Source organism: Protopterus annectens, chromosome 8.part0, assembly GCF_019279795.1.
Source record: "Protopterus annectens isolate FY-2018-M chromosome 8.part0, PAN1.0, whole genome shotgun sequence".
Classification (NCBI taxonomy): domain Eukaryota; kingdom Metazoa; phylum Chordata; order Ceratodontiformes; family Protopteridae; genus Protopterus; species Protopterus annectens.
The window spans coordinates 1,825,200,837-1,825,218,336 of record NC_056741.1 but is presented as its reverse complement, the minus strand read 5'-3'; the positions used below and the strand labels follow the sequence as shown (position 1 = coordinate 1,825,218,336).

Genomic DNA, 17,500 nt, shown 5'->3' with positions numbered 1-17,500 from the left:
ATTTAGTGGTTGATTTTGCATTGGAAAAAATGTTATTTGAATTTAAACACAAGCATACTGATTATAATCTGACTAAACAAGAATGGCAGGCTCTGGTGGCTTTTAGTAAACAACATGATTTGGTGATTAAGCCCTTGGATAAGGGGAATCGTATTGTCATAATGCATTTTTTACAGTATTTGTCAATGTGTCGTACATTATTGGATGACAGAGAAGTATATGAAATAGTAAATAAGGAGCAGTATCACCAGGCTATTATTGAGTATCATCATTTGTTAAATAAAGGCTTAAGATTGGGGTACTGGTCAGATGAGGTTAGAAATAAACTTTTGTCTGAGAATGTTGGTATGGCTTATTTTTATTGCCTACCTAAGATACATAAGAAAGAATGTTACTCATCCTCGTGGTAGACCTATTGTCTCGGCCTGTACTTAATTCTTGCGCAATCTGGGGATAGTACTGCACCAATGTTTGTTGAAGGCTGCTATACATCTACCTTCCTACATAAAAGGCTTCTTTGATTTTTTAGATAAAAATAGCAGGAATAAAAATGGAGTTCAGAAATGTATTGGTTGACTGTGGATGTTAGGAGCTTATACACGAATATTAAACATATATATGGCATAGAGGCCTTGAAGTTATATTTGGGAGATACTCCCTTTGCCAATTATATTACAGAATTGGTTAAGTTTAATTTAACCCACAATTATTTTGAGTTTGAGGAAGTATTAGATCATCAGTTGCAGGGGACAGCAATGGATGCACTCTTTGCACCGATGTATGCTAATTTATTTATGGGGATGTTAGAAACAGAATACAAATAAATATATATATATATATATATATATATATATATATATATATATATAAAAGCTCAATTCTATGGCCATTATGTAATGAAATATTTTAGATTTATTGATTATCTAAATTTTTTATGCCATGGTGGCATGGATCAAGTTACTGAATTTATTGATGAGTTACATCGAAATAGATTTAATATTAAATTTGACGGCCTACAATTTGGCTCCACAGTTTCTTTTTTGGACGTATGTCTTAAGGGTAATCTAGATGGATCCAGAGAAACTAGCATACATCAAAAATTTAATGAGGTCAACCAGTTTTTGTTAGGGAACAGTTGCCACCCCCCTCACACCATTGAATCACTTCCTTATGGTGAACTTTTGAGAATTTCTCGACTATAATGATAAAGTGAAAATGAAGGAAGAATTTAGAACTACTATCAATATGTTTTTAGATAGAGGTTATAATGAAGCCATGGTGAAGAAAGCTCTACATAAGATAGAGCAGAAGGATATGAGTAATAATCGACAAATAATGAATAATAGCTTATCTAATAGAGACCAAAAAAAGACAGAATTTACATAATAGGTTTTTTACTGTTTTTACTTACAACATTTTCAGTTTAGAAATAGAAAAAAAATATTATTGGGATTTTTTTTATTAAAATACAAAGATTTACAAGGTATTATAAATAAAAAGCCTATGTTCTCATACAAGAGATATCATAGTATTAAAGACATTGTTGTTCACAGTAGATTCAAGAGACCTAGTGATATTGTGCTTCAGGGGGTTACTAATTTTGGGACTTTTTCATGTAAAAAGTGTATAAGTTGTAAATATGTCACAAATACATTTGAATATATAAATGGTACACCTTTTAAAGTAAAAGGAAAATTTAACTGTTACACGGAAGGTATAATATATGCTATTAGATGTCAATGTGGTCTGTTTTATGTGGGCCAGACAAAGAGGGCTTTCAAAACCAGATTACAAGAACATTTGAGAGATATTAAATCTGGTAAACTTGAAAGCTCTCTTGCCCAACGTTTTAAATGTTATCATAACAGCAATCCTAATGGCTTAACAACTACTGTATTAGAAAAAATAGAATGTCCATCTATAAATGGGAGCTTAGTAAGAACATTTTTGTTTAAAGAAGCATTATTTATTTTAAAATATTCAACATTTACCCATAGATGGCTTAATACAGAGTGCTGCTGGAAATATTTAATATAATTGTGTTTAATTGAATGATTGATTGATGAGTAATTTAAGGGTTTGTCTTTCATATAAAACAAAATTGTTTTTAGTGTATTTTACTCCTGGAAGGCTTTTGGTGAGTCGAGGCGCTAGAGAAACTGCTTGTTTTTATTAAAGTGGATTACTTGGCTGGCATTGTGTTATTTTTATTCTACTAATTGGTTGGTGGTTCATAACTTCTGATTTTTGTTTTATCATTTCATCTGAATGGCTAGTTAAAGCATCATCTATTTTCAAGCCTTTTGTCATTTGAATTGAAATATTCCTTCAATGTTTCACTTATTTTAATCAACTCTGAGTACATTTAATTTAGTTCTCACTCTAAATTACTGGAAGCCATCTCTTGAACCAAAGCTGAAGCTTGAACTGCTTTTTGCTGAACAGCTGCAGAATCCTTCCCAGCCAGAATTTTCTCTTCACCTTTTCTGGTTGATTTTCTTTCAGGTTTTCCAAATTTCTTCTTTTCTGGCATTTAGGCATTGTATTTACTAGCCACCTCACTGTATTTTACCAACAAATATTTTCAATGGCACTCCTTTTTCTCGGTTTCTATTTTCACACAGAGAGCTGAAGTTATGCATTTGTTCAGTATTACGTAATCTTAGAAGTTGGCCAAAATGTCCTTTCTCTTAGGCCCAAAAAGTGAAGAGCCATCAAAGGGGGCACTAATAAAGGAGGCCTTGAAGCAATCTGCAAAATTACACAACCTCATCCAAGTAGGGCAATGCTGGTGCAAGCGGCTCATGATGTGCCATCAGCTGTATTAGACAGCAGTTGCATGTACATGCTGGTAATAGACTGCAAGATGGACAACTGAGTCTTGTGACTCTGGAGCCTGCTGTGTCTTAAGTACCCTTGACAGTTCTGATACACTGTCCCATTAAATTCTTGAAAAAATGAGAGAGATAGTTTAACGCCCTCAGTGTGAATGTGGCTGAGGCATAGGAGCACTTCTCTAAATGGTCCAATGCCCGAGACTCCATATACAGGGGATAAACTGAAGAAATCTCTTCTGGTATGTCCTCCTTAGCAGCTGTTGTCACCACAACTATATCACAGGCAAGTCCCTTACTCCAGTGTTTGCAGTCCTTGGGAAAGTTGAGAATCTTATCCTGTTTCTTTGGAATCAATTCCACTGTATCGGGCTCTTCCACATCCTCTGGGACAATAAGTACAGCTAGAGCTAGAACCACCCAGGATGTAAATGGGCCCAACCCAAAGGCTTCAAAAATAGACTTCTCTGGAGATCGGGCTTCAGCAGTCCACTTCTCTCTCTGGCAATGCAGCTCTAAAAGATCTCCAAAGGAAGCATCATCATGGTGAGACTTAGGAGACCCCCATCTTGCATCAAGGCCAATATACTTGGTGAGGGATTCTTCAAGAGAATCCAGGTGCTTTCTCTTGCACCACCTCTTAACTAAAACTTCCAAATCTGGAGAATCCATGGTGGAAATGAAAGAGTAACAGGGACCTGAAAGTAGGGCAGACTGACTACCACTAGAGGTGGGCTGCCCCATTGCAGACAGATGTATGTCCACAAGCACAGATACTGACCACTCCTTCTCCTGACAGGAGAACATCCTCTCTACGATGTTAAAGACAGAAGCTGAACCTGGCCGCCCAAAGCCCGTAGAACTAGGATCCAAAGATCCAAAAGACACAGAGGACTCTGGAGCTGGTCCAACCTGCCCAAATAGAGCAACCAGAGCAGAGGCACTGAGTGGAAGGGATGACCCCGAAACCAGAATTGTCAAACTCAACCTGGAAACCCCTATCCTGATGCATCAGCTCTGAGATCTGCTCATCTCTGAAGCTGATGGAGTTAAGGAAACCAAGGCTGGGGTAGGAGCCAAAATTAGACAAGTCAATGGGCATGACCCTTGCAAAGGAAAGGCAACTGGCTCTGATGACCTTGGAATCATACAGTCTTAAGGAGGAAACCAGCTTGATGGAGCTGAAAGCTTGGGTTGAGGACCTGAAGCCAAAGGGATCAATCATAACTGCATCTGGGCTTGTAAGACCCAACCAAACAGGAGGACCAAGCCAACGAAGCCAGTGATGCAGGTATGGAAGCTCACCTGCTGGATGACTGCTCTGAGGACCAAACATGGGGATGACTCTGGTAAGGACTCTCACAAAAGTAAAAGGGAGAAAAAGTCCTTCCTGAGGGAGCACCCTTTGAGAAGAAAGGATTTGTTACACAGAGCAGGAGAGAATACTTTCCATGCAGTGTGTTCCAACATCAATTGAGTCTGAGATGTCAAAGCCAATGATGAAGTCAAAACTACTGAGGGAACTGAGGATCTTGGGATCTTCAGATCTCGCACACTAGAAAAAGAGAGAGCCAATAATTTTTAGTCCCCCTTTGAAGATTTGGGGTCATTAAAGCACTACTTTTTACCCCAGTCACACTTGTTGGAAGAAGAGTTGCCAGAAACAGACCTTTTAGGATCAACTTAGCCCTTCTCTCATTAACAGCACAAGTGCCAAAGCCCTTGCAGATGAGGTACTGTGACTCAAGGTGAGCAGCCCCAAGACAATATACATACTTGTTACAAGCATCTTGAGAAGGGAGCTTGTGGCTGCATGCCACACATTTCTTAAACCCCTTCTTCATACTGCTAAACAAAAGGGACCCAATACCGAAGATACAGCAAACAAGAACAAACAAAAATATTCTAACCCACATTGGGCAAGAAAAGCCTACTAACAACAACAAGACAAAACAATACACCTAAACCTGAAAACCTATACTATGTAACTACCTGAAAAAAAGCTACACCAATTACCAAATATTACAAAACTAGGGTAGAGGAAAAGGGAATAAGATCAAGCTATAACGGAAACCTCACAAAAAAAGTATGAACCCCATGGAACCATTGACCAAGTTGCTATACAGGAAAGCTTCAATGCAAGATCTAGGTAATCCTAGTAGAGTGGGGGATAGTGGGTACAGGAAGCAGAGCACAACAGATTGAAATCTTTGGAATATAGCCGGTCTTGGATCCAAGTCAGATCTGATAATACACAGATTGACTCTAGATGGAAAACTCAACATCGGACAATACCATAATCAACTGTTGTTGTATAAAATGCCCTAAAATGGATTTAAGTAATATCAGGCACTGGTCTGAAGCCAATAAACTACTTAACACCAGAAAAAAATCCAATATACTGCCCAAATGGAGATAAATCCTGGTTCAGCACAACCATATATATTTAAATCATAAATAAATCCAACCAAGAACCAAGCAGAATAATGAGAAATTGTATATAACACAAGTGTTTTTCACACAAAGCAATTTATCAAGTGTTTAAAAACAGAATGTGTTCTAACATCCTATTATACAGAGTTCAAATTCAAACAGAATGACATTATTTAATACAAGCGCTTTCACACACAAAGTGCTTTGTCAAGTGTTTAAAAGCAAAACCTGTTTTTAAAAGCAAAATCTGTTCTAACACTCTATTATAAATATCTTGACTTTTATTCTCTGCAAAGCATGGGTTGAACTCAATCTATGGCATTGGAGTCAGTGACAACTCAGAAGCACAATATGGTGGGAATGCAGGATTAAAAAAAACCTGATAAAATATACTAGTGTAAAATAAGTAGGACGCTTATCAACTGCATCAAGGAAGCATTATCTTGACACTTGGATTACCTCATGGCTCTTCAAAAAAACAGATAAAGCTCAAAATGTCAGGATGGTGAAATTGCAAGTCAAGCATGAGGAAAAAAAGAAAACATCACTGAAACTATAACAGAAGAGAAAGCCTTAGGTTCTCTAATATGTTAGAAGAGCAAAAAGTTCAGGACTGTATGCACTATATGAAATAGTAATTGGGCATTTGGAAAGATTCCTGATGGTCAAATCCTAATTGAGAGTGTACATAGGATAAATACTCCAAACACGGAAAAAAATCAGAACATTCACAGACCAATTTAGATCAAATTGCAAACTTTTTCATTTAAAGGAGCAGATTTCGACTAATCTGTGGCGTTAGGGGAAGTGCTGACAATAAGTGGCAGAATAGTCTTTGTGGATAATGATTTCTCACAGTTGTCCGGCTTCAACAAAATAAGTTCATCACAGAGTACAGAAGATGTGCAAGAGGAAGCCTACATTTCAAACAGCTTTACCCTGCCAGTCTAAATATTTTCTTCAAAGTCATATTAAAAACCTTTATATGTGGAACAGGCAACTCAGTAAATGTATAAATATTTATTGAAGAATCCCTCTACTAATACCTCATTTAACTATCAAGATCCTAGTGATCCTTGTGACAAGCCTAGAAGCCTGGAACATAGACTCCTCATAAAGCTATTTCCAGTGTTTTGACAGAAAATGAAAACCACTGAAGGGAAATACAGTTGGCATCCAAGGAAATGTCCCTCAGTGATGAACTACTGGAAGTGGTTACCGAATCACTGGACTCAAGAGGGGAAGGAGTCTTATAATTCCTAGGACTATGCATTCTGTATGTTAGGGAAAGGGAAAATATGTTCTTTGTTATATTGCTTTAGTGATTAGAAGTATGGGGTACTGAAAAAAAAAAAAAAAGTAGGAGGTTCGAAATTTGGGGGGGGGGCTGGATCTACTTACCATTAGTTTTTTTTTTGGGCTTATTAGCTGCCATCAACAGCACTGAGTCACTTAATTACAGTTATCAATATCATTAGCTATTGTCCCCTGCATTTGGCAGCTGTATTATTTTTCATGAACTGAAGCAAAAGCAGGAAAGTACCCTCTTGAGATGGGCATGTCCAGTGAGAACTGACTGGCCAACCATGGGAATCCCCTGCCGACATCATTCGTTTGCACAGCTGTGCTTCATTAACAGTCTAGATGCCAGTATGGTTACTTGTACATTGTTAAATATACCAGCATTGCTTGAAAGTGTACAGTTGTACTTTATCTTTGTAGTTAAGCACTCAAATTTACTGCCAATTCAGCATTTATGGGAAAAAATATTAATGATTGTTTTAACATCTTTAAAATGTGCTCAGAATCTATGAATAAAGCAAATGATACCAGACCCAAGTGTGTGTGTGTGTGTGTGTGTGTGTGTGTGGGGGGGGGGGGGGTAGCAGCATCTGTACTTTGAAAGGTTTGCTAACCAAAGAGGGCCAGTATAGAACTTTTGCTTTTATAATCCACACTAAAGACAGTCTACTGTTCTTTCTAGAAAATGGTTCCATTTAAGTGTGTTACAGTTTGTTAGATGTATTAGTTGTTAACGAGTATAATGTTTAGCACATTTAATGATAGTGCTCACACAAAACAATGGACAGAGAATACTGATACCACTAGAAAATACAGCATGAAAGACACAAAAAGAATGTGGGAAGGGATACTCCAATTAATGCAAGTTAAGGTTATACTATACTAGGAATAGCTACATTAAAATTATTAGCGCGCAATGTTAGTGGTTTCACTGACCCTCAAAATACCAAGAGGATTCTAACTTATATGAAAATGAGAGAGACCCATGTAATAATGCTACAGGAAATCCACTTAAAGAAATTAAGGCACTAATCCAGAGGAGATTTATGGAGAGATACCTCAGAGTGCTAAGGTGTATGAAAAAGGGGTGTATTACTTTTGATAGAGAGGAGGAATGATCGAAATTGAGGAATAAAAATCTGATCCACAAGGGAGATATGTTATGAGGGTACTGGCTAGGTACAATGATTAATCTGATTGGTCTCAATCTCCTTCAGAAGACCCTGTGAAATGCATTAATGATAATATTAAGTAATATATTTGCTTTCCAACATGGCATAATCATCACTGCAAGGGACTAGAACTTGATACTGTGTGAAATCTAGGACAATACAAAGATATGGTAGATGGCTCACTACCTACTTGGTACAGTGGACCTAGGTGCTTTGAGAGAGAGGTTAGGACAATATATCTTTAATTCAGTAAAGTGCAAGACATGGTCTAGAAGAGATGGATTATACACATCACAATAATATGAACACTTAGATTAAAAGTTAAGATAATTATCCTACATCACTAACACATCATGCCTTAATATCTTCAGAGTTAAAAAAAACCCCACCTAACAACAAAAACATCAGTAAGCATTGGCATATCCCATTATACTGGTGCAAATCTAATAGAATCAGTCCTGCTGTATTATCATTATTAAACGCAAAACTAAATCTGACAGATGGAAATGCTTGAATGTTATCACTACTGAATTTATCAGAGTTCTTTACTTCATAAGCATCATGACATAATTTTTTCCTGCTTAAACATCACTCTTCTACAAGGAGTAAATGTGCATATATATCTATTTCTAAAATTTGGAATAGGTTACCTGGACCACTATGATTATGTAACAATTTAAAGAAATTTAAAGGCGGCTTAGGTAACCGGTTTAAAGATAACAGATTCAATCCTTACTTCATGGAGTAAGTATTTTTAATGGCCTTGTGGCTATAATATTGGAAACATCAGTTATAAACTTATGGAAACTTAGTGGAGCTTTGTAATGACTGACACCAAAAAGGCCTCTACTCATGTACATTAGAACTCTTTGTAGGACGTAATGGCTAAATGCGTTATTCCTACAGAATTTACTGTCTTATTAAAGGATATTTATTCCAGTTTCTTAGGAGCTATAACAATAGGAGGATTGCTGACAGGTGATTTAAACTACAAATAGATGCTTGATGCCAGAGCCATGGGCTTAAGCTCAATGCCAAGAAATGTACAGTTATCCCCTTTGGGAAAAAACATGTACCCGTGAATTACCACATAGGTGGCAGTACACTAAACACCGAAAGTGTGATAAAGAGACTTGTGGACAGTGGTCTCACCTTCGATAACCACATCACCACAACAGTCAGGAAATCCTTCTATGTGGCAGACCTCATCACTAAGGGCTTTTCATCCAGAAAAAAGGAGGTCATTGTCCCACTGTACTCATCCCTCATTAGATCCATTATAGAATACAATGCCCCATTTGGTATGTACTTCTCAAGACATCTGCAACAACTGGAAAGGCCGCAGAAATACCTCACTAAAAGAATCACAGGCCTAAAGCAGATGTCCTACGCTGACCGCCTTAAAAATCTCCAGCTATACTGTGTCGCATATCGTCTACTCAGAGGCGATCTCTGCTTAACATACAAGTCCATGCCAAACCCGGAGCTGTTGGACATGCTACACTTAAAGAAATCTCAATCCCTCAGAGCCACACGCTCCAGGCATCTAAACCTTGTCATCACAATAAACAAAACATGCTGGAGGGATAGGTTCCTGACCCAAGGACTCCTTAGACTCTGGAACAGACTGCCCATACATGTCAAGCAGACTCTTTGGCCCTCTTCAAAAGGAACCTTGACAACTGGATGGGAGAAAGGAAATTCACCCCGGGGATCATGTCAGTCGCCCTGCTAGACAGGGGTCCAGGGAAGTAAATAGTGTGGGAAGAAATAGCCAGGGAATTGTTATGACTAGGCTTGTATAGGCCCCTAGGGCTGACAGCCTTGTACCAACCTATGAACCTAAATAGGGACATGTGATAGATGGCCACTTTCTCCCCTTTTGGTTGCTTGATATATTGGCCTTCTGGATCATAAAGTTAGAAGACAAGGCAATTCTAGGAATGGACTGGGGTAAACAAAATAAGATAGCAAGATGCGTAGATGATGTCATAGTGTGTTTAACTAATTCAGACAAGGACATATCAAATCTATTTATTACTCAGACAGCTTACCAGTTTATCAGGACATAAAAGAAATGAAGGGAAAACTAATACCACAGATATAAAAGATGCTCCTGCTACGTTCCATATCTCTGGGGACATTACACAATTAAATTTCTAGGGGTATGGATAACCAGTAATTCAAAAAATGTACCAACAGGTACAAGGAATGATGATAAAAAATATTAAAATGATAACCAAGTAAAAGCTTTTAACATTATATCTTGATGCAAAATTATGAGCAATAGAGATGTTTGTTGTCCCACTAATACTATATCCGGGACATGCTTCCATTAATGATCCGCAAACAAGCTTTCGGAATGTATTCATTAGAGACCTTAAAAACATTTATTTGTGAGGATAAAGGGGACAAATTAAGCTGGAAAAAACTGTTTTACTAACATCACAGGGAGGTTTTGCCCTTCCTAACATCCAGCCATATCATAGAGCTACTCATCTAAAGCTGGCGTATATGACTCAGTATAAGGAATACACTGCTGGATGCAAACAAATGATGCTAACTCAAAGAAAAACCTTGAAGTGGATACTCACAGAGTAAATATATGGATACAAACCATACAAATCCAATCAAAAAAAGACTTGTTTAGGGAAGATATACATATAACTGTGGAAATTAATTCTAAGAATATTTCATTGTGAGAGATGGACATGTGGCCAGTACATTTTAGGGATCTGATAGTGAAAGACAACATGATCAATTTACAAGACTGGTACAGAGAAGGTTGGTAGCCATTACACTGGGAACAGTTAAAGAGGGACAGGAGAACAATGGACTGGTAAGAAATTAAAGAGCAATTTCAAGTTAGAGATTGACAGCAGATGAAATACATTTTTTAATAAGCAAGAGAAAGAATTAAGACAAAAGGGGCTCAGTCAAGATTATTACTGAGACTACATAAGAGGGAGCTAATCAAGATGATTATGGAGTTGGTTGAATAAGGCCCTATGCAAAAAGTGTAAGGATTTGACACCCAAGCTAATACAGGAGTAAAATGGCAGGGATAAAAATACAGGAAGAGTAATGGTCTAATATTTGTGTAGCTCCTAAAGCTATCATGAAGTTCAGAAAGTTTAGAATATTTGCCTGGAAACGCCTGTATGTTTTTTTTTATACTCCAGAAAATCATCAGATGCTGCAGATGCCTATTGGGATAAAAACAGGACTTGATACATGTGCACTGGTCATGCTTAAAATCAGCTTAGTTTTACAGGCATCTTAGAGGTAATAAAATCTGTCCTGAGATACCTGTGGCAGTTAAAGTTTGATCTCATTTTACTAAACTGGTTATTAAACATGCCAACTCTTTAAGCAATGAAGGCACTTAAGAGAATGATATCTTTGTTAGTGAAAAAACTATAACCAGGAGGTAGAAAACAGAAAACTCCCTCAAGAAGAAGACCCCAATGAAATAACAGAAACAATTTTAAAAATTAGAGTAAAGTGAATAAAAAGGGGAGAAGTACATTTCATAAGAGTAAACTGGATTTGTGGAACAGGTATTGGTTAGAGCATAAAGAATATGGCAACTAACATGACCTTGGACACTTCATATGCATGATGAGATGATGACCTCATCTATGATCTTAAAAGCCACTTTGTTGTGGACTAACGTTTATCATGAACTGTCACTCTGTATAACCTAGACTTAATTTCAGGTAGAAGCAGTGGTCTCCTCTTCAAGAAATAAGTATACAGTAGTGAAGGATGTCAGTGGCTATTGTTATACTGAATTATACTTTACTAAATGAACTGTAAGCCCCAGCTGCCTGGGCCAGATATTTAAAATAGTTCTAAAGTCTCTTTTTGATTTGTATAAAAATAGTAAGATTAGTTTGTAAGCCTTCACAGCAAGATTGAAAATAACATAAAATAAAATACAATTGCACCATGCATCCTCTTTCTACAACATGTTTGGTGAAAGCATAATAAGCATGTGAATAAAGCAGTTTGTTTAAAAAAATCTTGAAAAAATATATGTATATATAAAAAAAAAATGTCAACAGTCAGATTAGTTGCATCAACTATTTTACTTGTATTTATCTTGTCCCGAGAAATGAACAATTCTCTAACCAGAAATCAGTATCTCTGTGTTTATTTTATTTTGGTTAGTAAAATAGCATCACAAACTAATTTATACAGGGTTATGATTGTATGACTAAGCTTTTTTTTTGCTCCCTTGTCCTCAGCTGGGTGTCAAATTCAAACAGCCTTCAAGTCACTTGATCTTGAGATCTGTCCTAAAGACTAGAGCAAAAATTCATTACGTTATAATCAACTTCAAAAAGGATTAACAAAGAACTCAAAAGCAAAATCAAATGGGTAGATTATTAACAAATATTTACTGCATCAGCCAGAGATAGTCAGAACACATTCTTCACTTATATAAAGGATCTCAGAAATAATACCCAACATTTCACACAGCTTATCTCTAATGACATCACCCACTCAGACACACAGGATTATTTATGGATAAATTCAGCTCAAACTTTTTATATGCAGCCTTCAAACTTCTCAATACAAAGTTCCCTCTAGTAATCACCTCAGAAGAAATACGAAAAGTATTCCCTAGGATTAAAAACACCAGCTCTGCGGGTACAGATAGCACATCAGTATGTTTCTTGTTCAGTATGAAACACCCAACGCCCTTTATCAGAGCTATTCCTTGAAATATTCTATTATAGCATTTTCACTGAATGCATATCAGAAGCCTGGAAATCAACTGTAGTGGTACGCCTATGCAAGGGAGGTCTCACCATAGACCCTGGCACTACAGAGCTCTCAGGCTACCAATTGTACAGTGATGGAACATACCATTGTGGACCTCATAAACACGGACATAGGTAGCCTACACTCCAGAGGTATCTCTGGCATTTGTACATCAGACTTTGGCTTTCATCAGGCCCACTAAGGTATTTATACATTCTTAAAATCCTCTAGCATCCAGTACCTAACTTATACCGGTTCCATTTGTTAAATAATTTAACAATACTTTAGTTTAACAGCTTTTCCTTCAAAACAATTGCTTAATCCTTTTGTGTCACTTTCTTTAACATATTAGTTTGAATCTAGGAACTGTATCAACCTCTTTTGTTATATTTACTTATCTTTTAATAGATTTAGATAATGTCAGTCACAACCTTTATTACTTTATGTTTTGTTCATGCCTATTTATTTATAACATTTATTGCTTTATGTTGCTGTATATGTCTCTTGCATTTTAGCATTTACTTAAGTTCTAATGCAAAAGTATTATCTCTATTGTATGCCTTCTAGCCCAGAATGGCCTTTAGTCTTCAGACCAATAAAACTTTCCCAGTTAAATATATATATATATATATATATATATATATATATATATATATATATATATATATATATATATATATATATATATATATATATATATATATACACATATATAAATAAACAGATAAATAGTCGAGGCCTAACCAATTATGCTTTGTAAATGGTATATCATGTATATTAAACATAGTTCTTTATCTGAAAGAGTCACAGAAGTACTAGATGAGGGTAACTGTACACACAGATTACTTCAGTTTCCCTAACGTTTGGACAATATACACCACTCTGGCATAATCAACAAATAGGTCAAACTCAATATAAAACTGATTGTCTTTTACTTGATGCTCAGCTGCTCTCAGCTTATCTGCATGCATTTGAATGCTGCTCAGTGCATTCCTGTGCAAAGCACTCAGATATGCAGACCACCTCTGTAAATAAATTTTTTCTGAGTTTGTGCAAACTCCAAGGCAGTATATTTACAATTCAGTGGATAAGGGAGACATTAGGGGGTATGTGAGGAGCTTGGCACTCCATAAAAAATACTTTTTAGAACTTGCTACAGATTACAAGTATACCATGACTAACATAACCTGGCAATGCACTGATTAGACTCGTGCAGTTTGTGTTCAGATTAATAAAGTAGATTCCTATAAATCCCTATATAACATGTGGTACTGTCAGGTGGTTCAACTGATAGATACCTTTCTATTACAGTTAATGGTGCAATATCTTGCACCACACTTGCCACCAGTGGCATACTTCATAGCTTTGCTTTGGTACCACTTCTATTGTCATCTATCCATCTGATATGAAATATGATATTAAATCACTTTCTGACAAAGTTCACTGATGACTGCAAGCTGAAGTCAGCATCGGTTACCAAGAAAATACTTGAGGACCTACCATGGACAAATGTGTGGCCATAGGATCGCACCAGAAATTGAATGTCACAAAAGCACAGCACTACAACGTTTAAGAAACAGGACTTCTAATATACCTACTACATAAATGACAGCCCGCTTAAAAAGACACTGTAAATGCAGACCTAAGGAATTTACAGATGATGAACTCTCCTGTGACGTACTCTCGTCATTAGGAAACTCTTCTACTTCACCTAATTATAGGCATTATTTGGTTAAAAGAGATCACCAACTCCCTTTATGTGTCCCTCTTCAGGACCATCCAACAATACAATGCCTGCACAAACACGTGCCCAATTTGATAACTCCAGCAGTTTCTGTACCAGTGGGGGGGGGATCTTCCAAAGTGCTTGAATAATATGCACATTCATGGCCATCATCCTGCCGTGTGTGCAACGCTCAGTTTCCTGCTTCATTACCTTGTAACTTATCCCCACCCTTCCCATACATATTTTTGCTGTGACAGTATTTAGTGCCTCACACCTGTGGCTGTCACATGACTTATTATTCTTTGTGTACTGACAGTGCTACCCATTTACAGGGAGCTGTCCATTCTTCAGCGAACTAAGGAAGCTATCATAGTCTAAAATAATAAATCAATCCATGGCTGTCTGTCTGCAACTGAGGTCATTAGTCGGCTATCTACTTAGTCCTACACCTTTAGCTTGATGAAAATCACTGTTGTTGTGGAACTGTGTGCCGTAAAGTACAACTGTCATATGACCGACTTCTTAGTTTAATGGCAGAGATAGGTGCCTGATCAGTATGGCTGTCATTTGACCCCACCCTCCTTGAAGCGATGGCAGAATTTGTTGCTTGCCCAGTACAGCTGTTGCATGACCCCAGCCTTCTTAGTGTAGCATCAGACGTTGCTGCCCAACCATGACTGTGGCCTTACTAGTAAAGTGATTGCTTTCAATGCTACATCTGTGGCGAACTCTGTCAGATCCCACCAGTGCACAGGTGAAGCTCCTGTGGCTACTTCGGTGATAAGTATGATGGCTAAAGTTGATTCCTGGTTTCCCCATCTTGGGTGTCACTATTTCTGTAGACTCTGCAGTTAGCTGCTCATTCTGATGACCTGAAGTGTGTTCTCAGTTTTTTTCACTGGTGATAGATAAGTACCTATGTAGACTGGCTGCACTGAATTCATCCATCCTTAGTGTGTTGCTTAGAAACAAGCAGTTAACGTTGCTTGTTTAAGGCTGAAAGACATTCAACACAGTGCGTACAAAGTTGGTTAACAAATGCAATAAAATAATCTTGCAACATACCTTCTAATACTTCTGAAGCCCACACTACAATTCCAGATGTTGTAAGCCAAACAACTAAAAACAAATAGTAACAACTGACCACACTGTGAAATAAATATTAAACATACTATCAGACTCAATCACACTGCTGTGACAACCTGGGCAGAAACGCCAGATGAAAACTGGGAATAAACTACATCAAAGGTTAACAACATACTACACAGAGTATTACAGCTAGTTATAAAACCTACATTTGTTACAAATATGCAGCAAATTATGCCTTCACATCAAGAAGGCTAAGGTGATATGAAAGCTATACAGGTCAGACATCAAAACTGAATACTGAAAACAACTGCATTTTTATCTGGCTGAAGTCACTTGGTTTATGACATTTTTTTTTAACATTTCAAAATCAGTAAAGTATCATCATGGTTCATGCATACGTGGAACGTCAACCTGCTTTATTAATATCTTGATTACAGGACTACAGACCTGGAAAATAATTCTGCATTCCGCTAAAATGCTATAGTGTACTGACTGCAGAGTTTTGACAATATTACTTGTCTTACCTCTCTGGAAGGCATACACACTGTCCTTGTACTGACAGGTCAGAACAATGGCTGTCCACTCTACTCCTTTTTCCTGTACAGTCTGTGACTGACTTGCCATCCTCACAGAAAGTCTGAGGTCAAACGATAATCGACTCCTGGGATATTTGGACCAACTCAGGGGAGACAATGGAGACCTACAGAAAAGACGAATACAGTGCATATTATTATAAAACAGTGATTACCATGCGCAGGAGACTATACAATGGGCAGATCAGACAAGATTAGACACACCCACTTATCTCCCTGCCTGCAACTGTTTGTGCACAACTATGAATACTTTGTTTATTCATGACCCTGAATCAGTGCCCCCACCCCAAGATGATTTACTATATTAGTGCTTCAGTTAACACCACCGGACTACAGAATTTTTGATAAATTCACTGCTTCTGCACATTTTCATGTTCCTTAACAATAATAATCATAACAACAATTTGCCTCTGTTAATCAGGTAGGCCCAATGAACACAGTCCATTTTCAGGGGCAACCAGGGCACAATGTCTAGTTCAGTGACTTGCACAAGGTCATACAGTAGGTAAAAGAGGACTGAGGGAATCAAACCCTATACCACAGGAATGGCAGTTCACAGCCTTGAACCTCTGGGTCAACTGCCAGACATTCCGCAATGTCTAGTTCAGTGACTTGCACAAGGTCATACAGTAGGTAAAAGAAGACTGAGGGAATCAAACCCTATACCACAGGAATGGCAGTTCACAGCCTTGAACCTCTGTGTCAACTGCCAGACATTCCCTTATCTCACCACTCATGAACTATCAGATAAAGTTTTCTATTTAGGTTTCAGTCACTCCTTACCAACATGGAATCCAAAGTAAAGGACTTGTTTTCATTTAGTTTGAACAAGCAGGTAGACTCAATAAAAATAGCCCATTTTTAGCCAATACCTGGTAACAGAACATAAAACATCCATACCTTTTAAACAACCATGGTAAGCACAGTAAAAATGTACAGCTGTAACATACAGTCACAGCACAACAAATAGTTTATAACCATGGGTACGACAACAAAATGAAACAATTATACAACAGGAGAGGTAGAGCTTATGAGCTAAAGCTAGCACAGTGCCTAAGGGCACAGTTGCTCAAAACAAAAAGTATTGAATAAGAAAATATAACAAAATATAACATTTAGCATGTAATAAAGGCGGTTAGGAAATCCTTTTATTTAGTTCAGCTAATTGCTAAAGGAATGTCAAAGTCTAATGAGGTATGTATCCCACCATACATAAATAATTAGAAGGACCCCAAAGTTTCATAAGACATAGATCATAGGCCTAAAGTCCTTGAGCTACCAAGAAAGGCTGGAGGCTCTACCAATTATTCAACATCTTACAGATTTTGAGGGGAGCTCTCAGTCTCTCCTATCAAGCCATTTGACACCCAAATGCCCTGGACCTCCTGTTACTCTGCAAGTACAACATCTCCATCAGTACTAGAACCAGGTACCTAAATATTCACCACCGGATAAATAAAACACAATGGAAGGACAGATTTATAACTCAGTGCCTCCCAAACATCTGGAATAAACCTCCTCTAATTTAAGCAGTAAGAACCACTATCTTCCTTTAAACAAACTACAGGACTGCATTCTGTA

General features: G+C 37.4%; 1 protein-coding gene across 1 annotated transcript in view; it reads right to left on the bottom strand.

Annotated features, from left to right (window-relative positions):
• FCSK (fucose kinase) overlaps positions 1 to 16,021 on the bottom strand; it is a 1,855,962-nt gene extending 1,839,941 nt beyond the window's left edge. The window contains exon 1 of the mRNA XM_044081314.1: positions 15,851 to 16,021. Coding sequence (XP_043937249.1) covers positions 15,851 to 15,950 — 100 coding nt within the window. The 5' untranslated portion in view covers positions 15,951 to 16,021. The remainder of the gene's footprint in view (positions 1 to 15,850) is intronic.
• Between the last annotated feature and the right edge of the window lie 1,479 nt (positions 16,022 to 17,500).